Below are 25,247 nucleotides of genomic sequence, written 5' to 3' on the forward strand. Positions count from 1 at the left end.
CCTGAAGTCTTGGGGTGGGGGTAGGGTAAGGAGATGAGACTTGGGGACAAATCCCAATGAAATGAGGTACGGTGTGCTTAAGACCATGAAAGCAGGACAGAAGCCATGTGGTACAGGCTCAGGGGAGAGCAAGCTTCCAGCTGGGTGGCAAGTAAAGGCCTCTGGGGGAATGGAGTGGTAGCCCGCATGGCAGATGTAGAAAGATAGATTGGCTTTTGACTGGAGTGGGTCAGGAGTGATGTGTGAAGGCAACATCCAGGCATGAGGAACAGCACCAACAAAGATCCAGAAATGGGCAGGTTTGACAAGTGCGTGGCTCCTGTGGGCAGAGCGCATTGGTATAAGCAGTCGAAGATAAAGTGGGAGAAGTGGGTTGGCACCTGATACCTTGAGAGTCTTGGATATTAAGCTAAGGAGTTTGGATTTTGGCCAGTGAGCCATCAAGAGCCACTGAATGTTCTTGAGCAAGGGAGAGCATGCCCAGTACAAGGCTTAGACAAATTCCTCTAGATCAAGAGTCAGCAAACCTTCTCTAAAGGGCCAGATAGTGAATATTTTAGGTTTTGCAAGCCACAGGGTCTCTGTCATAGTTATTCAACTCTGCCATTGTAGCAAATGCGCATGGCTATATTCCCATAAAACCTTAATTACAAAAACAGGCAGTGGGCTGGATTTGCTCCACAGGTTACATTTACCAACGTTTGCTCTACATGCAAGGTGGAGAACAGATGGGTGGCAGGAGGTTCACAGGACATCCCTGTACAAAGCCAGGAGAAATGCATGAGCGCAAGCCAAGGTAGACATGGGAGAATGGAGAAGGGACAGAGTCAAGAGACAGGCTTTCCACTGGGGCCAGCACAATGCCAGGCACACAGGCAGCACTGAATTAATGGTGTGGAGCTGCAGAAGCAAATGGACCCTTCGAGACTAGTCACTGGGTAGTTATGGGGGTGAGGAACGAGTGGAGAGAGGGTTCCGAATCAGGAGTCGTGAGGAGGGAGTAGCACCTCATGGTGCGAGACTTACTACATTTGAGGTTCTGGCAGGACATTTGTGATTGTTGTTTACTCACCAAGTGAAAGTTTGTGTGCATCTACTATGTGCCAAGCATGGGATATACTGCATAATGGAGCACAGCACAGGCAAGGCCCACATCCTCAGAGAGTTTACCATCTAGTGAAGTGAAAGACAATAAGCAAGAAAACAGAGATTAGCAGTTGGCATGCGTTGAATACATACCATCTGCCAGGTGCTGTTCTAAGTGCCTTCTAAGGGGAAATCAATTCAATGTACACAACAACCCTATGAGATAGGTGTTAATATTATTCCCATTCTACAGGTGAAAACGCTGAGGCATAGAGAAAAGAAGCAATTACAGCTAGGAATTGGCAGTGGAGGTCTAGAACCCATTCACTTAACTTTACAATGGCTGTTAATTGAAGAAAATAATATTAAATAATGGTGAGGGAAATAAACAGGACACTGGGACAGAGAATAATAGGGATGATTACATTTATGTACGCTGGCCAGAGAAGGCCTCTCTAAGAGGCGACATTTGAGCTGAAACTCGAAGGAAGAGAAAGAAACAGACCTGGAAAGAGTGATGGGGAAAGTATACTGGGCAGAGGGAACAGCGTGTGCGAACGCTTTGAGGCAGCAGAGACCTTGTGGTCACAGAGGGCTTCCTAGTGAGCAAGAAGAGTGGCATGGCAACCAGAATGCCTCAGCGCAGCATTCACGACCATTCCGTCCTGTCAGCCACTCTCGGAAGTCGGAAGTAGGCATTATTGTCCTCTATTTGGAGAGGAAGCGACTGAGGTTCAGAAGTGTCCCTCAGTTGTGGCTGAATGTGGTGGCTCATGCCTGTAATCCAGCACTTTGGGAGGCTGAGAGTGGCAGATCACCTGAGGTCGGGAGTTTGAGACCAGTCTGGTCAACATGGTGAAACTGCATCTCTACAAAAAATGCAAAAAATTAGCTGGGCATGGTGGCACACGCCTGTAATCCCAGCTACTTGGGTGGCTGAGGACAAGAATCGCTTGAACCCAGGAGGCGGCAGTTGCAGTGAGCCGAGATTGCGCCATTGCACGCCAGCCTGGGCAATAGAGTGAGATTCCGTCTCCAAAAAAAAGAAAAAAGAAGTTTCCCTCAGTTGCATAGTGAGTGTGTGGTGGGATTTCGTCTAGTAAGCAGTCAAAGATACAGACTGGGAGCCTGGCCAATGTGGCAAAACCCTGTCTCTACTAAAAATACAAAAAAATTAGTTGGGTGTGGTGGTGCACACCTGTAATTCCAGCTCTTTTGGAGGCTGAGGCAGGCAGATCACTTGAGGTCAGGAGTTCAAGACCAGCCTGGCCAACATGCCAAAACCCTGTCTCTACTAAAAATACAAATACAAAAATGAGCCGGTTATGGTGGCATGTGCCTGTAATCCCAGCTACTCGAGAGGCTGAAGCAGGAGAATTACTTGAACCCAGGAGGCAAGGGTTGTAGTGAGCCAAGATCATGCCTCAGCACTCCAGCTTGGGTGACAGCCTGAAGACTCTCTCAAAAAAATAAAAAAATAAAAAGAGAGACTGGGAACTCCAGAGGGAGAATAAGTCTAGAGACATAAGAGAGAGGCAGAAGCCTCCACTGGATGGCCTCAGCCTTCCACGTAAAGCAAGACAGTGTGGCTGTATGGATGGTGATGGAGCTTGAGGAGAGGGGAGCTGTGGCTGCAGGGCTGTAAGGGGCCTGATGAGGGGACCAGAGCCCTGCCTAAGTCAGGATTGGGCCTGTCAGTGCAGGCTTTTCTCTCCCTAGCTGCACTAAGGAATGGCAGAGAGGCCAGGGAAGTCCTCCCTGTTCCTTGAGTAACCCCTCCACCTCTCTGTGCCTGCTAGGACATCATCCTCACTGTGAAGGAGAAGTTGTCCATCCGAAGTATTGAGTACTTTGCACTGGCCCTGGAAGAGCAGTACAGCATCTCCCGGCTGCACCTGCTACACGAAGAGGAACTCATCCAGCAGGTAGGGAGGACTGACCGCCTGTTCCTGGGAGGCATGGGCTAGGCTGGCTGCACGCCTCAACCAGAACCTCTGGGGACAGGGCTCAGCACATCTGCAGGTTTGATGCACTTTCTCTTGCCCCAGAAGGCACAGAGCTCACTCAGCCTGGGGGTTATGGGACAAGCCTGATTTTCATCTGCTAGTATGAGGTAGGCAGGACACAGATTTAAGGTCCTCTCCATTTTGCAGATGTGGAGACAAAGGTTTAGAGAGGTAAGGTGATTTTCTCAAGGTAACATAGCTGATAGAACCCTGATCTTTTGTTTCTAGCTCTGATGATCTTCCCTTGCACCTGCTGCCTTTGAGCCATTAGGGAAGCATTTGTGGCTGTGTCTAAGCCCTTCTTGTGGGACTTACCCCCGATATGGTTCCTGATGGCAAAATAGGGTAAACATTTTGTATAGCCAAACAGTCTATACCACTCAGTCTCCCAACCATTCAATAATATGTTCTACCAACTTTTTAAAGCTAAACACAGGTTAGTTCAACAAATCTTTGTGAGTCTGTTACAAAGATGAGGAGGATTTTAACAGTTGGAAATGAGTAAGACATAACCTCATAAAAGCCACCCTGAACATTCCTCTTTGCAGATGAATTCTTACCCAATGCACTCGCCGATTAGAAGGTTTACTGCTTGTAGACTTCTTAATTACTTCTATTCCATTTGCATTGGGAAAGAAAATCAAATTAAATTGCTAAGATAGTTTAAGTGAAATAAGGTAAGTTGTAGAATGGCATATATACTATATTATTATTTGTGGAAGATAAAAGAATATACTGAAGTACGAATATACATAAACTGTCTCTGGAAGGGGCACACAAGAAACTGAAAGCAGGAGTTTCCTCTGGAAAGGGAAACTGGAAGATGGGTGAGTGGGAAATGCTGCCCTTTTGAACCTTTTACATTTTGTACCCATGAAAAAGAAAGTCAAATTAGGAGCAAGGGTCTATGGCTGTCTTGGGAAGCACTAGAATTGAAATCTCTGGGGACTGTCTTTCACTGTCTGTGTTTTATAGAGTAGTTTTGTGGAATGACTGCAAGGACAAAGGCAGTTAGGAGATTAATAATCTCTCCCTTACCCATCGCAGGTGGTAGAAAGGGAGGAGTCACATGACTACCGCTGCCTCTTCAGGGTCTGTTTTGTTCCCAAGGACCCCCTGGACCTCCTGAAAGAAGACCCTGTGGCCTTTGAATACCTCTATCTGCAGGTGACTGGGTCTGTGCTTCCTAAAATAACAGTGGTTGTTCTCAAAGATGGCACACTGGGTGATTTTGAATGTGAGCTCGAGGCCATTAAACAACTCCCTGGTAGGGATTGTCTTTATCTGAAGGAGAACAGGCCTGATCATCGCTCAGAATTGCCTTTTCCATCACTAAGTTGCTGTTTTAGCAGATGTGCAATATCAGAATGAAATTCAGGCTCAGTCCCCAGTGTAGACGATACATTTTATAATACCATTTTAGGATCTTTAGAATTACAGTTTTTATTGCTAAAAGGGGCCTTAGTGCTTCAAAACCTCATTTTAGAATGATGACACTGAGTCTTGGGAAGGTCATGTGATTTGTCTGGGTCACCCACTTAGTGGCAGAGCCAAAACCTAGTTCTTGATCTGTGGCCTGGTGCTCCTCCTATTCTACCTCCTTAGATGAGAGTTATTATGTCATTTTTATTCTGATGAAAAATAATCATTTGGAGCCAGGTGCGGTGGCTCATGCCTGTAATGTCAGCACTTTAGGAGGCCAAGGCAGGTGGACCACTTGAGGTCAGGAGTTTGAGAACAGCCTCACTAACACAGTGAAACCCCGTCTCTACTGATAATACAAAAAATTAGCCAGACATGGTGGCGCACACCTATAGTTCCAGGTGCTTGAGAGGCTGCGGTGGGAGAATCACTTGAACCTGGGAGGTGGTGGTTGCAGTGAGCCAAGATCATGCCATTGCACTCCAGCCTGGGTGACAGAGCGAGATTCTGTCTCCAAAAAAGAAAAAAGAAAAAGAATCATTTGGCAGATATCAGTATTTTACAGATGAGATAACTCAGACTAGGTGGATTGGACTGCCCCAAGTCTTACAGAAATGGTGGCAGAAAATAATAATAATAATAGCAATAACAATGCCATCAATATTTTGTATTTGTATAACACTGTGTGCCTTGTACCTGCTTTCGTATACGTTATCTAATTTAAGTCTCACAGAAACCACGTAAGGTAGATTTTACTATCCTCATTTACCAGACACCAAATGCTCAGAGAGTCTTGGTAACTTAACCAAGGTCACACAGCAAAGAACTGTGCGAGCCAGCTCTTAAAACGGAGCTCCTGGTCCTGCTGCCTTTCACCTGAGAAAACGAGGGTACACAATACGTCTGTTTTTGTTTCCCATCTGCTCTATTTAATCTCTTCTAGAGCTGCAGCGATGTGCTCCAGGAGCGCTTTGCTGTAGAAATGAAATGTAGCTCTGCACTTCGACTCGCGGCTCTGCACATCCAGGAGCGGATCTACGCCTGTGCCCAGCCACAGAAGATCTCTTTAAAGTATATAGAGTGAGTGGCAGGGGATGGCAGCTGCATTGCATTTATAACTTGCTGGCCCTTGGCCAGGAGGGCCAGATGCCACAGAAAGCTGATAGTCACCCACCTACCCATGTATCTGTCTGTTGTCTTTTCATCCATTTCCCTCTGCACCCTTTCTAATCCCACCTGGCTCCCCCAGATGTCTGAACCTGGCTGCTCTCTCTGGGACAGAAGCCAACTCCAGATGGAATGACACAGGATCCCCTTGTAAATTCCCAGTTCCCGGGAAGATGTTTTGGGAAATCAGTTGCCAGCATCAGTGTTAAGCTCTTCTAGGGGTGGGAATGCCTTGGAAATTAATTTTTCCCATGGATATGAACCAGATCCTATTGCATTATGTCTCCACTAGGGCAGTTTCAAGTCTTACAATTTCAGCACCTTCTGATTCCTAGCTTAGAATTGTTCTGGACAGCATCACTCAGGTTTGCTAAGCCCCTCCCCAGATCTCAGCTCTGTCCTGCCTGAGCATCAGAATCAAATGGGGAATCATATTTTAAAAAATACAGCAGATCCTTGGCCCTGTCCCTGATGTACTGAGTCCAATCTCTAGCAGCAGGGCCTGAGCATCGGTAGTTTTAGCAAGTTTCTGGGGGATTCTGAGGCTGCTAGGCTGGCACCATGCTGAAGCTTGGCCTGAGGGATTCACAGGAGCTCTGCGTTGCCCTATGAGAATGTCTTGTACATATGCTATCATTATTTGCCATGTATTTTGTAGTGAAAAAGATTCAGAACTCCTGCTCTGATTGGTAGAATGTCACACCATGCCAAGAGTGATGAGCTCCCAGAATGATCAGTGGGGTTTCATTCCTGAGTGCCAGTAGGGATTTTTGTGGAGAGTGTGTGTATGTGTGTGTGAGAGAGAAAAAGAGAGGAGGAGAAAGTGGCTCATAATTGCTGTATTATGGGAATACTAAGTACTGAATCAAATGTAATTATGCTCTTCATTAGAGCCAAGTACCCTGTAGAAATGGGCCTCCTTGTCTCCAATGTCTCATGGCAGGAAAGACTGGGGAATAGAGAACTTTATATCTCCAACTTTACTCCGAAACATGAAAGGCAAAGACATCAAGAAAGCCATTAGCTTCCACATGAAGAGGAACCAGAATTTGCTGGAACCCCGACAGAAGGTAATGAAGGTGCCTCTGCCGACCCACCCAGCAGTCTGCTGTGAAACCTTAGGGAAAACATTTTCAACATCGCCTGGATTTTAGACCAATGAATAACTCTGACTTCAAGTTTTTTTTTTTTTTTTCTATTTAAGCAACTTATTTCTGCTGCCCAGCTACGTTTAAATTATCTACAGATCCTCGGAGAACTCAAGACATATGGTGGAAGAATCTTTAATGCTACTTTAATGGTATGTATTAGAGAACTGTGAAATCCTACTCACATAAGGGACCTTAGAGATCCTCTAAAAATCAATGTACCTCAGCCTAAAATTCCTGAGGACTCTGTCATGTACTAGAATTTGTTTGGGAAACTAAATAGTATACCACTGGAAAATATTTATCACGCCCTTGCTTGGTGCTACCCCTGTGATAGACGCTAGGGGAAGCAGGGCTGAATAAGACGTGATTTCCGTCCTTGAAGGATGAAACAAGCTACCCAACAAAATGAAGCAAAGCCATGAGACAGGTTCCGGCCTATTGCTGTGGAGTTTGGAGACAGAAGGTAGCACTACTTGCTTCAGTATAGTATAGGAAGGAGAAGGGGTTAAGGAAAGAGGCAAAGGAAGGCTGAATTTGGCCAGACTTCAGTAGAGAGGAAAAGGCCTTCTGGGTCAGAAGGGGATGGTAAGCAGTTCATGCTGGAGCTTTGGGTATATGAAGGTGAAGAGGAAAACTGGAAATCATGAAAGAAAAATAAGAGTGTTTGACTGCCAAGCTGAGTCAACGATTGTTCAGAAGAAGGGAGGAATGAGGGGTGGGCCTGAGAAGGAAGAAGAGAAGCAGAAAAGCCCTGGGCTCGCTTCCCATTCTCCTGCCTGCTTCTTTTCTCAGCCTAGGCCTAGAGCATGTGCTTTTCGGCAGTCAGTGTCTCGGGAGTGTGGTTTCAGAGAGCTTTCCTCCAGCACTGTCAGCCCCAGGACCCTGCGGCACAAAACCAACTTACCAATTAGAGTGGCGTTTAAAAAAAATATTAACCAAAGTCCTTTCAAAAGATTTGGTGTGCATCTCAGTCATTTACAGTGATGGGCCAATGTAATCAGACTGCTAACCTAACAATGTAGATGGAAGAAGAGAATCAGTGTTTTGAAAGAAAGGAAGAGCATCAGATAGTTAGGGGAAGGGGAAACACAGATGGATTCTTTGTTTAAGTAGAAGACCCAAAAGGTGGAAAAGAGACTAGATCACAGAAAGGACAGTTTTGAAGGTACAAGAAAAACTTTCCAATTTTTCCAAGGGCTAATTCTGCCCTCTCCCAGCTGTCCAGTTCCAGTCCCCAATCTCGCTTTACCTTTCTTGTCTAAGGAAAGAACTGGTAGTGGGAGAAGCAACCAGCGACCATGGAACTGGTTCAGGGTGCTTGCTGGGCACTGCGGGTTACAAATAGAGATAAATACAGACTCTGTTATTGAGAAACTTAACATGGAAAATGAGACTTAATACAAATAATTAAAATAAGAAGTCATAAGTGTTCAGTGCTAGTAGAGAAGTAAGAGGAAGTGGCACAGGAACAACAGAGAGGAAAGGGACATTTCTGGCTTAAGGAGGCTGACATCAGGCAGATGCTTTCCATAGGCAGTAGGTTTTGATGTAAGCTTTTAAAGAAGGATCAGGATTTAAATGGGAAAGGATGGCAGGGAAAGGATTCATAGAGCGGGAAGATAGGTACATAGCTGTGAAAATACAGATGTGTTTATGGCTGTGGCTCAGGGCTGTGTTGGAAAGGGTTTGGGGAGATAAATTTACACTTTGATTTAGCTCTTGATGGGGCTCCATTAGGCAATAGTCTGGAGGATTGGTGGTTAGGACCTAAAGCAGGAATCAAGGAGTTTGCAGCGAGAGGTATTATTGCTTACATGTGAAATGTATTTCCACTAGCTTGCGAATGGAAACTAATTCCCCTTCCACCCTCTGCAGTTACAGGACAGAGAATCCTACATTGCCCTTCTAGTTGGAGCCAAGTATGGGATTAGCCAAATTATCAATAGCAAACTCAACATCATGTCCACATTGGCAGAGTTTGCAAACATTAGCCGTGTAGAGCTAACAGAAGAGTCTGAGAAAGTGAGCGTGGTCAAAGTGTATCTTCAGGACGTCAAGGTAACACAACGGGGAGAGATTCTGAATTCAACTGCTGGAATCTGGGGCCAAATGGGGGCCAGGCTAGTTTATATGAATTTTAAATAATAATAAAGTCTAATGTCCAATATCTGCTTAAGAGGACGAGTTGTCCATCCTGTTCTATCAAAGGGAAAGTGGTAAATGGTACATTTTCCTGAAGAAGTCCTAAAAGGTTTTTTATACAAACTGAGATGGACCATGTGCTTTCCTGTCGGGGTTAGAAACGTAGATGGAGAACACTAGAGGGTTTTTTTTTTTTTTTTGAGACAGAGTCTCGCTTTGTCGCTCAGACTGGAGTGCGGTGGCGCCATCTTAGCACACTGCAAGCTCCGCCTCCTGGGTTCACATCATTCTCCTGCCTCAGCCTCCCAATTAGCTGGGACTACAGGCATCCACCACCACGCCTGGCTAATTTTTTGCATTTTTTAGTAGAGACGGGGTTTCACTGTGTTAGCCAGGATGGTCTTGATCTCCTGACCTCGTGATCCACCTGCCTCAGCCTCCCAAAGTGCTGGGATTACAGGCGTGAGCCACTGCGCCCAGCCCATTAGAGGATTTTATCACATGCATGGGATCAGATTGCTGCCCAAAAGCTTTGAGTGGTGGGCATTAAAATGGGTAAATAGTGGGCCAGGTGTGGTGGCTCACGCTTGTAATCCCAGCTACTTGGGAGCCTGAGGCAGGAGAATCACTTAAACCCAGGAGGCAGAGGTTGCAGTGAGCAGAAGATTGCACCACTGCACTCCAGCCTGGGCAACAAGAGTGAAACTCTAAAAAAAAAAAAAAAAAAAAAAAAAAAAAAAAAAGGTCACTAGTGCAGGGTACAACTTGAGCCTCTCTCAAAGGTCTTACTTTTATTCTGCCCTCCTTTGATTTAATCCCAACATACTCCAGAGTGGTGCTTTATTCTTCTTATCACCCTCTGCCTCATTCTCCACATGTTCTTGCTCCTTTTTCTTTTCTAAGTTTAGTCTTGCAAGGTCCCTCTTGCAGGAATGAACAGGGTGGGATAGGGCAGTTTGGATATGGTGCTGGGGTAGAGGATGAGGAGCCAGAAGACACTGTACAGATTGGGTGGGAAGAGCCCACTGTGTGTGTGTGTGAGTGTGTGTGCACACGTGTGTGTGTGTGCGTGTGCATGCATGTGCAATAGTGTCCGTGTATGAGTACATGCAGATCCTCATTTAAAGCCTTGCAGGTGAGGATATGGGACACCAGGAGATCTATCTGTGGACCATGGCTGGATTTACTTGGAATCTCTCGTTGGTCCCACATGGCTTTGTTGTCAGTCTTCAGACTGTCCCTTGGTCCTTGATAAACATGAGATTTCTATTTGCTTTCCAAGGTGCTGACTTTGCTGCTGGAATCCAACAGTGCAAAAGACCTAGCCTGCCTGATTGCTGGATACTACAGGCTGTTGGTTGACCCAGTTACCTCCATTTTCCTCTGGCCTGGAAACAAACAACAAGCGCACCGTGTATCCGCAGAAGAAGGTGAGGCGCTGAGTCTTGCCCCAGTAAGGACAGGCCCCTTTCACTGGCCTTGTAGGTAAGGGCAGCCTAAAGGGAGGTGGTGAATTGAATTGAGCCGAGGCTTCAGCTCAAGTGGATGAGAGCTATTTTTCTGTTTATTTCCTAGTAAACAATTGATCTTTCATAAATACTAAACAAAGAAGCTTTCTTTGTATCCGAAATTTTCCTGAAACCAAGGAATGCTGTGGAAGAGCTCTAGTTCCCTGCAGTATTTCCTAAGATCGTCTCAGATCCACTGCATTTTATCATTGTTTCTCAGCCAGGCATGGTGGCTCACACCTGTAATCCCAGCACTTTGTGAAGCTGAGGCGGGTGGATCACCTGAGGCCAGGAGTTTGAGACCAGTCTGGCCAACATGGTGAAACCCCATCTCTACTAAAAACACAAAATTAGCCGGGCATGGTGGCACACGCCTATAATCCCAGCTACTTGGGAGGCTGAGGCAAGAGAATCACTTGAACTCAGGAGGTGGAGGTTGCAGTGAGCTGAGATTGTGACATTGCACTCCAGCCTGGGCAACAAGAGCAAAACTCCATCTCAAAAAAAAAAAAAAAAAAAAAAAAGATTATCATTATTTCTCATCAAAAAGCAATGTCACTTATTTGTTCAGGAAGTAGATGACCTGGCTTCTCTTCCATACCTATGCACTCTTTTGCAATCTCTTGAAGTATAAAAGAACATCTCTGCAAGGCAGGTAAGACAGTTTCCCCCAGGCCAGCTCCCAGTTTCTGCCAGGCTTTTGCTTCAGCATCATTGATGCAGCATGTCCGCAGGGCTATGCTGATAAATGTTTAACAACTCCCTGAAGGGGGACAGAAAACAATTTGAAGGAATTGCCCAATTCCATGGTGTCAACACTCTCACCGTGGCTAATTTCAGGCTACCACCACGTGATGTCACTGAATGTGGAGATGGGAAGAGGTGGTCAGTAGCACACCATTGCAGTGTTTGCTCTATATGGATAAAGTAGAAATCAGCTCAAGAGAATAGGTATTAATACAGTAAGTAAAACAGAAAGTGATGAGTTTGGAGTATCTGTTACCTTCGTTTTTATTTTTATTTTTATTTTTTAAGAGGCAGTCTCGCTCTGTCACTCAGGCTGGAGTGCAGTGGAGCAATCTTGGCTCGCTGCAGCCTCCGCCTCCTGGGTTCAAGTGATTCTCCTGCCTCAGCCTCCCAAGTAGCTGAGATTACAGGCACATGCCACCACGCCCGGCTAATTTTTGTACGTTACTAGAGATGGGGTTTCACCATGCAGGTCAGGCTGGTCTCAAACTCCTGACCTCAAATGATCTGCCCACCTCGGCCTCCCAAAGTGCTGAGATTACAGGCGTGAGCCACCACACCGGCCTGTTACCTTTGTTGTTACACAATGTATTTATGAACAAAGGGTGACTCCTCAGAGTCTGCTCAGGGAGACAACACAGAGTGGGAACAGGGCTGTTGTGGAGGGGCTGGGGGGTGACTGCTGCTGCCTGTCAGAGAAAGTCCTCTAGAGGAAGAGGTATTGGAAGTAGATCTTGAAGAACATGCTGGAGTTAACCAGGCACAGAAAGGAAGACAGATCATTCAAGGCTGAGGGACCCTGGAGGAATGACCTGAGGAAAAGGCCATGACCTGAAAGAAGCTCTCCCTATGGGTGGCTGGAACATGGCAGGGAAGGCTGCTGTGGGGGACTGGGTGCCTGAGGAGGGGCTGGACCATATTGCCAGAGGGGAAAAGGGAGATGGTGAAAAGAGATAGGAGCCCCACCATGAGAAGGGCAGCTAGACTGCAGAGGAGACTTCAGGGCCGTTCTGTGAGGGAGACGCTAGACTGAAGGGGAGGCATCAAGACCATCCTGTCGGGGGGACTAGACTATGGAGGAGGGTTCAAGGCCATCCTGGGAGAGGGGGAAGAGCCTGCAGAGGAGGCCTTAGGGCCATCCTTTGAGGGAAGGGAGGACTAGACTGTGCATGAGGCACCATGGCCATCCTGTGAGAAGGGTAACAAGGCCATATTGTAAGAGTCTGTAACTGTTGTGGGGGCGGTCAGGCTCTTCCCCATGGGCAGGGCAGCCATCAGAAGGTGTAAGCAGGGTGTGATGAGGTCAGAGAGAAGTTTGAGAAAGATCATTCTGGAGGCTTACAGGAATAAAGAGATTGCAACCTGGCTCAGTGCTCCCCGCCCTCCTACCATTAATCCTTCCTGAGAACCTGCAGCTGGATAAGTTTTCACTGTCCTACAAAGCCCGTAGCACCCATGGATCCAGAAGGCCAGGCTTTAGAATGGTGCCAGCCTAGCAGCCTCATACTCCCCATAAAATTGCTAAAAATATAGATTCTCAGGCCCCACTTCTAGAGATTTGACTCAGTACATCAGGGGTAGGGCCAAGGACCTGTTGTATTTTTAAAATATGATTCCCCATCTGACTTTGATGCCCAGACGGGACAGAACTGAGGTCTCGGGAGGGGCTTAGCAAACCTGGGCAGTGCTGCCCCTGCAAAGAGGAATCAAAGTAAATACCACATTTCCATGAACAGACAGTTCTTCTTGGAGGTGGGGATGGAGTTAATCCAGCCTCCTTTAGCTCAGAGAGATGTGGGACAGGCAGTCTGATACTGTGGGGAGAACATGGAAGGTGGGGTCCCTCAGATCCCGTGTTGGTCAGTATAGCACGGTCTTAGGCCAGCCACCCTCTGGCCCTCAGTTTTCTCATCTGGCAGGTTTGTGTGGGGGCCGGGGGGGCTAGAAGGACACACAGGCGGGAGAGTTCTGTTGTGTAACTGTTGGTGTACCCTGTGTTGCAGGCTATGAATCCAGGGCCTGCAGTGACTCAGAGGAGTCCTCTGAGGTGGACTGCGTACTCGAACCTCTCTCTGACAGGCGCCTGGTGAAGCTGGCACCCTGCAGATCACTCATAAAGGAGGAGCAGCCTCCTGGGAACAGCCCCACACCTGAGGTGGCTAGGAGGGGCCCCAGCACCTGCGGGGCCAGCAGCACCACAGACAGTGCCGAGTCTGAGGCGTCCGACTCAGCCAACACTGAGAGCCGCGGCTACAGGACCAGCGGCTCGAGCGAATCCATGGACGCTCTGGAAGAGGATGACTTAGATACCTGCTCCTCCATCAGGTCCGCTTTCTTCCACTTCGGCTCGCCAAGCCTCCCAGAGAGCATTGACTCTGACAGCCAGGAGGAGAGAAGCGGGATTGAAACCAGTGGCTTCCTCTGTCTCCTGGACCTGGCCCAGAGAGCCAACCCCCAGTGCCAGAAGACAGAGTTTTCCGAGAGTGCCGCTTTGGAGACATTTGGCTGGGCACCAGAACTGAGCACAGTCAGGCTGGACCCCAGGCTGTATGAAGGCAGCCGCGCCGACTACTATAGCCTGTGCTCCAGTGTCTCCCCGGCCAGCTACCTGAGTGACAGTTCCGACAGCGCAGCTTCCCGGCAAGGGGGAGCCCCACCAGCCTGGGGTCAGCAGGGCTGGACTGAGGCCCAGCCTAGTTCCATGCTGGAATCCCTGGCCCTGCACCCACCACTGGCTTTTGAGGATGGCAGCTCAGATGAGGAATACTATGATGCGGCTGATAAGCTCACTCCCCCAGGCCCCCCCTCAGGTGAGCCCTCCCTTGCAGGTCTGCAGACACAGCAGGCAGCTCCTGAGTGCCTCCTGGGGGCCAAGGCCCGGGGCCAAGCTTGAGAGGAACACACATGAGTGAAACAGGGTCCCTGTCCACTTCTGAGGAGGTAGATACAGATTCCGTGGACGAAATTTTAGGCATCGTGGCAGGGCTGCAAGGGAGGTTCAGAGAACTGTGGCAAGCAGAGATGGAAGGGATTCGTCCAACAGTGGGAATCAGGGAAGGCCTCCCAGAAGACGGGGCAAATGGGCTGGGCCTTGTGGGAGGGACAGAATTTACACAAAAGAAAAGGGCTTGGCAGGAGTGCTGGGCAGAGCGAAGTGGCTATGTCATCCCTGATCCTGAGGCTGCATTAAAGGAGGCCGTGAAGCAAGAAGAACCAGACGGACAGGCCGTCTGGGGTCCAAGGGACCCTGACATCAGAAGGTGGGGGATCTGGTGGCTGTGTTTCAATCAGGTTCCTCATACATTCCTCCACCGCGAGTGTGGAGGGTCTTTCCGTGTAGGATGACTTCCCAAGCAGAACTGAGATCCGGGCAGGACACACACACACACAAACACACACACACTGCATTCTGAAGGAAACATACTGGAAAAGAGCACGTGGATGTTGAAGGTGACCTGCCAGGAGCTGGGAGAGCTGCAGCCCTTGTTCCTGTCTCGATGCTTTCCTGCTGCTCTCTGATCCTCTCTCTATTCCCTGCCCTCCTGTGCTCTCCTACTGTTCTGGAGAGAAAGGCCAGCTCCTCTGGGAGCCCTGTCAGGCCCTTTGAGGCCCTTTGTGACATGGCCTCTGCCTGTGTCTCTCCCTCCTCCTGCATTCCTGCCATACAGCCCTCCTTGCCACTTTCTACAAGTGCCTGTTTTTTCCCTCCTCCAGCCTTTGCACATGCTATTCTTTCTGCCCGAAACACCCCTCCCCTGATCGTGGCTGCTGGTGCCATCCATCTATCAGATTCCAGTTGGAATTCACTTCCTCAGAGAACATTTCCCAGGCTTCCCAGCCCAGGACAGGTCTCCCCATCCCTGTCACATGTTCTTGCAGCACCTGAGGCTCTCCCTGCCTGGCACCTAGCATAGCCTGTAAATTACGTATTTACTTGTATGATTCTGTGTTGATGTTTCTCTCCATCACTAGACCGAGAACTCCTTTGAGCGTTAGAACTGTGTGTTTCTCACTGTGTCCCCAGCACACAGTGTCTAGCAATTGTTGCTAAATGAATGAATGAAGTCTCCACCATCTACACTGAGTTCAACTGACTATGCCCCTAAGGAAAGGAGAAACCATGGCCAGACTGCTTACTGCTCCCCAAAGAACCAAGACAACCACTTTTCGTGCCCCTAGCCTTGCTCTGCAGGGCCAGCCATTGTGCTGGGGGCAGGATGGAAGTGTGGCAGAAACCATCAGTCAGGGCCCTTTTATGGGAGTCTAGTCAGGGACATACGGGGTTCATACCGGACACTGTTGTTTTGTTTCTTTTTTTATAGGGAGCCAGTGTGTTGCTGAGAAGAGAGCCAGAACTAGGATTCCTCAGCCTAGGTTCTGATCTGGCCCCTGACTCACTACTGGAGCTTCTCTGTCTTTGGGACTTAGAAACTCCTTGGTCAGTGGCTGTCAGTAGCCTAGGGCAGTCAAACGTGACTGGGCATCAGAATCACCTGAGGGACTTTTTTTGACAATCATAGATTCAGCTGGTGCGGTGGCTCACGCCTATAATCCCAGCACTTTGGGAGGCGGAGGCAGGCGGATCACCTGAGGTCGGGAGTTTGAAACTAGCCTGACCAACATGATGAAACCCTGTCTCTACAAAAAATACAAAAATTAGCTGGGTGTGGTGGTGCGTGCCTGTAATCCTAGCTACTCGGGAGGCTGAGGTCGGAAAATTGCTTGAACCCGAGAGGTGGAGGTTGCAATGAGCCGAGATCGCGCCACTGAACTCTAGCCTGGCCAACAAAGCAAGACTCTGTCTCAAAAAAATAAAAATAAATAAAAACAACAACAACCACCTAGACCTTATAGATTCCTAGGCCCTAGCCTCAGAGATTCTGGGGAGCAGCACAGGACTTGATAGGGTTTCTAATAGCCTGCAGCCAGGTTAGAAATGACTGGTCTGACTACACAAGCTATCTGATTCTCAAGTGCTAGGCTCTGATCCTAATTCCTTCTGGCTGATTCCCAAGGGTTCTTCACAATAGTGCCTCTCCTCCCAGAAAGATCCATCCTGGGACGCACAAAACTCGATGCCTGTGACAGAGTCGTTGCCCCTTTGCATTCAGACATGAAATGGCAATAACAAGAATAGCTTCCTTTTAGTGAATACCTAATGAGGCAGAGGCCTTGTGCTGGGTGCTTTATAAAAATGCGCTAATTAATTTAACCTGCACGGCAGCACTGATTGGCACTATTGGCACTAAAAGACTTGGGTTAACATCAGCACAAAGAAAAAGTGTTAGGAAGTAAGATTGTTTATAGAATTGCTGGCAAACCTAAAGAACTGTGGATTCAGAAATAGACAGCAACCAGGCTAAGAGTCTAGTAACAGGATTCCCTACCTGTATTATCAAGATATTGTGGCTGGAAAGAACGACACCGCTTTTTTTTTTTTTAATCAATGTCTTTGAGTTTGGACTTGTGGGGAATTTGTAGCTGATTGGCTGAGTGACTTGGCTGGCGTGGACAGAGCATCTTCATGAACACTTCCAGCAGGTTCTAACCACTGGGGAGATGTCATTCACTAAATCGAAGTTGAGGTGCTGTGACCAAAAGACAATTAAATGGATCTTAGGGAGCCAAAAATTTAAAAATGTCTATCACAGCTGGGTGCGGTGGCTCAATCCTATAATCCAAGCACCTTGGGAGGCTGAGGTGGGAGGATTGCTTGAACTCAGGAGTTCAAGGCTGCTGTGAGCCGTGATCACACCACCGCACTACAGCCTGGGGGACACAGTGAGACCCTGTCTCAAAAAAAAAAAAAAAAAAGTGTCAGCCGGGCGCGGTGGCTCACACCTGTAATCCCAGGCCTAAGCAGGCGGATCCTTTGAGGTCAGGAGTTTGAGACCACCCCGACCAACATGGTGAAACCCCATCTCTACTAAAAATACAAAAATTAGCCTGGCGTGGTGGCAGATGCCTGTACTCTCAGCTACTCAGGGGGATGCGGCGGGAGAATTGCTTGAACCTGGGAGGCGGAGGTTGCAGTGAGCCAAGATCATGCCATTGCACTCCAGCCTGGGTGACAGAACGAGTCTCTGTCTCAAAAAAATAAAACAATGTCTGTCACAATTATTATACCCATCTTTCAGATGAGGAAGTTGAGGAGATCAGGATTGAACTTGCTGAAGGTTACATAGCCTGGCCAGAATTTGAACCCAGGCAAGCCCAAGGCCTGAGCCCCAAGCTCTATAAACCTCTTTGGTTTTCTGCTTTTTAATATATTTTTTCTTTCCTGACTCCCAGGGCCCAGAGATGTTTCTGCTGCAGAACCCAGTGCCACAAGCTTGCAGAATAAGGCCAGCACTTATAGCCCTGAGAACAGCCTGCCTTGTGGGCCAGATGGAAGAGAGCTAAGCAGGAGGGGAGAAGTCAAGAAGTATGCCAAGACCCTGAGGAAAAGAAGGTCTTTCCTACAGACCGACTACACGTCTCAGGTCTCATTTCCCCTGGTGCCATCAGCCTCCCTGGAGAGTGTAGACGACGTGTGCTACTATGACAGGGAGCCCTACCTGGCCCTTGGTGCACCCTCCCCAACTGTGTCCTCTCTGCAGGACATGCAGGGTGAGCCTGGCCTTCTGGAGACAAAGGCCCTGGGGCTGCTAGCTCCCCTGAGGGAGACCAAGAGCACAAACCCAGCCTCCAGGGTCATGGAGATGGAGCCCGAGACCATGGAAACCAAATCAGTCATCGACTCTCGAGTGTCTTCTATTTCTGCCATTCGCTTCCGGATTGACCCCAACAATAAAGAGAATTCTGGTGTTGTCCCTGTTGCCAGCTCCTCAGCAAGCACTCCTCACTGTTCTAATCCAGGTTCATCTGGCCCAGATACTGCTCAGGCAAGGCCTTCCCAAATCTTACCTCTATCTCAAGACCTGGATGGCACTGCCCCCAAAGAACCCACCATAGAGCATGGGGACAGCTCCTCCTCCCTCTCCAGTGGTGACCCTAACCCAGACAGAGTCTGCCTGGCCAGCAACCCAGGGCTACATAATGTCTCTCAAGGAGACACACTAGAGCTCCAGTTGGAGCCCCATGTCCAGTTGGAAATGGGATTGGAATCTTTTTGTACAAATCATATACAAGAAACTGCCCCCAAATACACAGAGCCTTTGTTGTCTCCTGGAGATGAGCCTAGAAGTGATGAATGTGGAATAAATCCAGGAGAGAAGATAGCTTCTATCCCTACAAAGGAAGAGCAACAAGGACAACTATCTTTGGAAAGAGACACAGAAGTTAGAAACAAAAATGGCACCAAGATATTTCAGGAGGAATCTAGGAAGGATTCAGGTGACTCCCTGGGTGATGTGTCAAATAATGTTTCACAGACTCTTGATATTAATTCTCCAGCTGGTAAAATAGTAACCTCCCTTTCTTTAGATGCTCCTGTAACAGGGACTGAGCAGATCCCACCACATGCCCCTCGAGACCCTCAAGGACAGAGCAGAGAACCCCCAGGGCAAGCCTGCCAGGCTCAAGAACAAAAACTATTCGTAGAGTTGGATTTAGACCCTGATTTCTTTCTTGGGAAGCAGACAATTTCATCAGTCCTCCCTCCAGAGGGGATCAAGGCAGAGACACCTAACCATGTGACAGGGGAAGATCTAGCCTGTAGGGACAGCCCTGAGTGGGTCTGTTTTAATCCTGGGCCTTCCCTGCCAGAGCCACTACCACGTCCACAAGAGGATCCTCACTTAGAAACTTCAAACCATTGCTTACTCTCAGAAGGCAAAAGTGACAGCTCTAGCATCTGCCTTCCTGCTGAGAAGTCTTTTCTGTGCTTTGCCCCAGAAAGCCGTCCTGAAGTCTCTGCCAGTCTCAGGATGGCTACATCTTTGGGTTTTGCAGGCATGAATGAGATGGTGGCTCCCAGGATAGGGATGGAGCAGTGCAGCTGTCAGTTCTCCTATGCCACATGCTTCCGTGGCCCGCAGCCTGAGACAGAGGAAGAAGACCGGGACTTGGAAGCACACCCCACGGCCCCCCTCACTTCACCGCCCTCTGCAGGAAGCCCGGTGGTTCTGCCCTGGAGGCCTGCCCGAACCCACAGCTGCAGCACTGCACCCCTGTCGAGGAAAAGCCACATCTGGCCAGAGTACTGCTCCAGGGCACTGAGACAGCTGAAAGCCATCCCCGCCAGCACCCCTGAGGGCTTCATCCAGCTCATGGAGAGCTTGCTGGAGCTACAAGACATTTTAGAAACTTCCTGGGGGATTGGAAACAAACATCCCCCAGAGAAGTGCACCTGGCACTTTACCGAAAGCCGGAGCCGCCTCTGCATGGGCTCCCAGAAGCTCCTGTCAAGCTGTCAGCATGTGATCAGAATGGACCAGTCCCCCGAAGAGATGCAGGGGGCCGTGCGTGACACCTTCCAGCACCTGGTCCAACTGGCTGGCCTGTGCTTTCAGTTCACGGACTGTAGCCGCTGCTCCACCCGGCACAGGGAGGCAGCGGGGAACCTGAGGGATGTGGTGTACACCTACCATCAGTTTGTAGAGGCCGCTAAATCGACCTGTGAGAGGGGCTACCATGACCTGAGTGTGAAACTCCTGGCCCGTCAGTGCACGGCCCTCACAGCCGCCGTGTTCTGTTTGACCCAGAAGTTCCGGGCATCCACGGCCCTGTAAGCAGGTCAATGGCCCAAGGGCCTCCTGCCCTTTCTTGCCTTGGACACTTCCCTGAGAAGCCCCTTCCACTTTCCCATCCACCCTCTTCAAATGTTTACTATATAGAGTATTCAAATAAACTGCTGCTTAATCTTGGCCTGAGTCATAGAGTTTGAGTCAAAAGCATTCACTTACATTCGTTCAACAAACATTCACTGGGTACTGCCTTTGTGCCAGGCCTTGGGATTTACAGATAAGAAAGACAAGTCTCTACCCCTGGTCAGGATGCTTATAGACTCTCAAGGGCACAGATTATTTAGATCACTATTAGCAAAGCGTTTATCGTAAAAGGAGCATACCCAAGGAGTGTAGAAGCAAAAGGAATACTCAAGAAGGCAGGGGTGAGGGAGAAAAGTGGGGGTCACTGAAAAACAGTCTTGACTTCTCATATCACACTTATTTGGCAATAACCTTTGCAAATAGGAGTGAATACCGGTGATATTTAATAGATTCGACCTTCACAAGTTGTTTGCAGCGCCTGCACCAGGAGGCCTGGGATTCTTGGCTGCCCTGCTGCAGCAAGCATAGATTGCCACTAGGTGGCAGGAAGTTCTTTACTTGCAAGGCCACACATGTGCTTTATCTGAAATTGATCGCATCCCTGAATCTTGCACCTTATTCCTGTTTTAAATATATAAAAAGTCGAACATTGACCAGGAGCAGTGGCTCACACCTGTAATCCCAGCACTTTGGGAGGCTGAGGCGGGCGGATCACGAGGTCAGGAGATGGAGACCATCCTGGCTAACATGGTGAAACCCCGTCTCTACTAAAAATACAAAAAATTAGCTGGGCGTGGTGGCATGCACCTGTAATCCCAGCTACTCAGGAGGCTGAGGCAGGAGAATCGTTTGAAGCCGGGAGGCGGAGCTTGCAGTGAGCCAAGATCGTGCCACTGCACTCCAGCCTGGGTGACAGAGCGAGAGTCCATCTCAAAAAAAATTAATAATAATAAATAAAAATAAAAAGTTGAACATTAAAGCCTTGAATTAGATTTGCCTTTTTAAGAATATTAAAGCAAAAGAAATACATTGGATACCTTTCTTACCCCAGTTGAGCCAGTTTATCCCAGTTCATCCCGGTGGACCTTAGACAAGCCACTTCACCTCTCAGTGCTTTGGTTTTCTTTTCTGCAAATTGGGATACTAATAGTGCCCATTTTATGGGATAGAAATCCAGCAAGTACTCAATCTAGTAAATGATAAATGCTAGTTATAACTGTCAGCTCTTATGGATATCTATTCTAGTCTGAAACCATACCCTGCATTTTGTTTTTAGACCCCAGGGAAACTGATTTTAAGCCTCCCTTGGGATGCCTCTTCACCTGGCTTCTCTGTCCAGGCCAAAGGTGGTTTAGTCACTCACCTTAGGCTATTAGAGTTCATTAAAGGAGTCCCTTGTCCCTCTGGTGCTCCTGACCAGTTGTGAGCTCAGTGCTGCCCCTGTGGCTTTTCCCTAGGGCTCCTCTTCTCCATCCAGCAAAAGCAGGAACAGAGAGGAGAGTGTTAAGTCACACACCTCAGCTCTCTCCAATCAGAAGGAAAACAATACCTGAGAGAAGACGTGAAAAGGCATCCTTCCCATCTCCTGTTACCAATGACTTGTTATTAATAACTAGAAACCAGTTAACCAGTACTTGTGCCAGGAAAAGACATATTTTCTTAGAGGCCTGTTTCTTAGAATACTTTGAATACAATTTAAATGAGGCTCTTGAACACAGATTGGAAGCAGTTTCATGGCAATGAAAAATAGGAACTCCAGGACACCAAAATAATAAAAATTGCCTAATGTTAAACACGACTTGAAACTTTTGCCAGCAGAAAGCTATGAAGAGGTAAATCACTCATTTATGTGAACACACCTATGTGTTCACAAGTTTAGGGGAGGAGCTCGGGACTTCACTCAACAAGAATTTTTTTTTTTTAGATGGAGTTTCACTCTTGTTGCCCAGGATGGAGTGCAATGGTGTGATCTTGGCTCACTGCAACCTCTGCCTCCCAGGTTCAAGCAATTCTCCTGCCTCAGCCTCCTGAGTAGCTGGGATTACAGGCATCTGCTGCCATGCCCAGCTAATTTTTGTATTTTTTTAGTAGAGAGGGGTTTCACCATGTTACCTAGGCTGATTTCAAACCCCTGCACCCAGGTGATCTGCCCGCCTTGGCCTCTCAAAGTGCTAGGATTACAGGGGTGAGCCACCGCACCTGGCCTCAATGAGGATTTGAATCCTGGCTTTGGCCTGTGTTGTTATGCGTTTCTCTGGGCCTGTTTCCCCATCTGGATAAAGGAAATAATACTTTTCATTTAATGAGGGCCTACGATGTGGCAGATGCCTTATTTAGATACCTTGAATGCATTTTTCTAATATGGTCAACACCCTAGAGATTGTTGAATAACATATATTCAGCATTATTGTGAAGAATACATAATCATGGAAGGCAGAAAGAAGACTGAAGCTTCCAGCTCAGCACTCAATAAGTGTTTGTTTCCTTTTTCTTTGCTTCTCCTCCCCTCAAATTCATTAACTGTCTTGAGTTGCTACTGTATGGAGCTGCTATTTTTCTCTACAGTTCCCATGAGGAGAACTAAGTTCCAGAATTGCTGGGAAACCCTTCACTGTTTGTTGAAAAGCTAAAGAAGCAGGGGAAATTGCACTGTTCAGCACTTTCTTTGGAGTCACGCAGCCTCCAACATGAGATAGGCAGAACGGGGACTTGCTACCCTGAAATGCAAGAGTCAATTGTTTAGTGACTAAGAAACGATGGGACATTTACACCTTTCCTTCCTTTTCCCACCCACCATCACATTGGCTGATTCATTTCTTTCAACAAACATTCATGGGATGCCCATGCCAGGTGGTGCCTGATGCAGCATTATGAATGTAACTAATTGGGGAAGAATCTTATTATATTTTGAAAAGCTCCTGATAGAGATTAGGTGATACGTGGAGATAGAGGCTTACAACATAAGGCACGGTTCACTCAAGGCCTCCAGAGAGAACAGATAAGGTGCTGTGAGGGGTCTAATGAGAGAGAAGTCATTTTGGGTAAGGGGCAGAGTAGTAATCAGGGAAGGCTTCCTGCAGAAGGCAGCATTAATTAAAACTAGCATGTCAAGAGGTATTTATTGAGTACTGTGTGTCAGGTCCTGGATTTGACAGATAGAATTTGGATATGTCAAGAACGTAGAGAAAAATCATTCATTTACTGTGTCGACAAATATTTACTATGTAGTGGCACTGGGAATACAACCGTGAACACGGCAGACATAGTCTCCTCAAGGAACTTATAATTGTAGGAAAGACACAGAAAAAAAAATCCATTACTGACTGAGAGGTAACAAAGAAAACAAAAAAAAGATGCCAAGACAGGGATACAATGAACCAATCTTGCCAGAGTGGTCGTCAGGAAAGGCCTTTCTGAAGAGGGAATGCTGAAGCTGGGGCCTAAAGCATAAGAAGCCAGCCATGGAAAAGTGAGAGGAAAGGGAACAGTATTTGCAAGGCTCACAGGGCGTTTGAAGCATTTCAGGATCAGTACAACTGGAACATAGCAAGCTGGAGGAAGAGTGATAGGAGATGAAGCTGGGAGGGGCATGCAGGAGCTGAGTTGTGTAACACAAGACCTCGGGAAGGGGGTTAGATTTTACATCAGGAGAGACACATAATCACATGGCAAACGCATGAAGTGGGGTTTGGGGAAAGCAATGAGACCAGCTAGAAGGTCTTTTCCTCCCACTGGAAAGTGGCCGTGAGCTTATTCAGAGGCAAAGGACACAAGAGTGGTGGCAGGGAGTGGGGGAAAGCGTTCAGCATGGCTCAGTGTGAGGTGCAGGGACTGGTGGGTGTAGTGTGAGCTAAAACCTGAAGGCGTCATTGAAGATCATTTCAGCCACTGTGCAAGCCCCACTGGGGCATTTCAGCAGACAGTGGGAAGCCAGGGCCGTCTCTGAGCAGAGCAGAGCAGAGATGTTAAAGCTGGGCTTTAGAAAAAGCCTTATGGGGGTGGGGGAGGGGGTCGGGAATGAGTGTTTAGTGTTAATATTTAAAAATCGCAGCCAGGCACAGTGGCTCACACCTGTAATCCCAGCAATTTGAGAGGCCGAGGCGAGCAGATCGCTTGAGCCCAGGAGTTCAAGACCAGCCTTGGCAACATGGTGAAACCCCATCTCTATTTAAAAAAAAATAAAAATAAGAATAAAAAAGAAAAAGAAAAATTTGTAAAAAAAAAAAAAAAGAAAAAAGAAAAAAAAAAAAAAGAAAAAAGAAAAGAAAAGAAAGAAATCGCCCTGGAAGCTGATAAAGGATGGATTGGAGCATGGATTGGGGATGAGTGGTAGGTGCTGGAGGAGCCCTGGAAAGAAAAGTCCAGAGAGGGAAAGTTGGGCCAAGGAGGAATCCAACCAGGCTGTAGTTTCTTGAACAGGACTTCGGGCTCATTCAGGTTGGAGTGTCTCTGAATGGGTGAGACCCCTAGGACTGCAGGAGTGAAGGAAGAGTGGCTGATAAGGAGGCCAAGTCTTGGGCAAGCCGCTTCGTGTCTTTGATGGAGGAAGAAGAGTGCCCAGGGGCTGGAATCATCCTGATCAAAGCCCTGACATCTCTCTTGTGCGCTGGGGCAGTGGAGAGGGTGGTTGTGTGCTCAGGAAAGGTCTGTGTCAGCTCGAGGGCTCTGCTGGCTATGGCAAAGCCTGGGGAAGGGCAAGGCTGTGGAATGATAGGCGATCCAAATTTGGTTTCACCTGTTAACGAAGGGGAAAAAAGGTGCTAGACTCAGTTAATCTCTTCAGAATTGGGAGGACCTGGGAGGGGAAAGATCTAGTTATGGTAATAGAGATGTTTTTACAGGTGCAAATCCCTCCCGCACCCCCAACACAAAACAGCTTTGCAGGGCCATTTCAAATTAAGGCAATGAAACATATTTTGGGGTAAAAGTTTTTGGTTTCTTTTTCTGTCATGTGATGTCAGGTTGGAATTTGGTATCTTATTGCTACAAAGATTCTGTTCTGCCAGTCCCCGTTGGGTCTAAACTCCGAAAGGGACGGGATATAATATCAGACATGCCCAACGGCCCCGCTCCGCTCCCCCTTCCCAACATGGCCTTAACCAGTTTTTAATGTTTCTTTGGAATCCCGTTGGCCGAGAGGGAGGTCCATTCAGTCGGCTTTGTTTTTCTTTGTGTTTCACACACCCCAGTTTCGCAATATCCATAATGTCCAGCCCTTGACAACCAACATAGCACCTGGTCACCTGCAGGAGCCCTGTGAAGTTAGCAAGGGGTTGGGGTTGTGATCGCCGTCTAACAGTCGGGGAA

The 25,247-nt window shown here is 47.9% G+C and overlaps 1 protein-coding gene across 1 annotated transcript in view; it reads left to right on the top strand.

Annotated features, from left to right (window-relative positions):
- FRMPD1 (FERM and PDZ domain containing 1) overlaps window positions 1-20,161 on the top strand; it is a 99,314-nt gene extending 79,153 nt beyond the window's left edge. Inside the window, exons 8-16 of the mRNA XM_007968691.3 lie at window positions 2,886-3,011; window positions 4,140-4,259; window positions 5,458-5,594; window positions 6,625-6,751; window positions 6,886-6,981; window positions 8,708-8,890; window positions 10,257-10,404; window positions 13,233-14,039; window positions 17,521-20,161. Coding sequence (XP_007966882.2) covers window positions 2,886-3,011; window positions 4,140-4,259; window positions 5,458-5,594; window positions 6,625-6,751; window positions 6,886-6,981; window positions 8,708-8,890; window positions 10,257-10,404; window positions 13,233-14,039; window positions 17,521-19,901 — 4,125 coding nt within the window. The 3' untranslated portion in view covers window positions 19,902-20,161. The remainder of the gene's footprint in view (window positions 1-2,885; window positions 3,012-4,139; window positions 4,260-5,457; window positions 5,595-6,624; window positions 6,752-6,885; window positions 6,982-8,707; window positions 8,891-10,256; window positions 10,405-13,232; window positions 14,040-17,520) is intronic.
- Window positions 20,162-25,247: the final 5,086 nt, after the last annotated feature.

The sequence above is a fragment of the Chlorocebus sabaeus genome, chromosome 12, assembly GCF_047675955.1.
Source record: "Chlorocebus sabaeus isolate Y175 chromosome 12, mChlSab1.0.hap1, whole genome shotgun sequence".
NCBI lineage: Eukaryota > Metazoa > Chordata > Mammalia > Primates > Cercopithecidae > Chlorocebus > Chlorocebus sabaeus.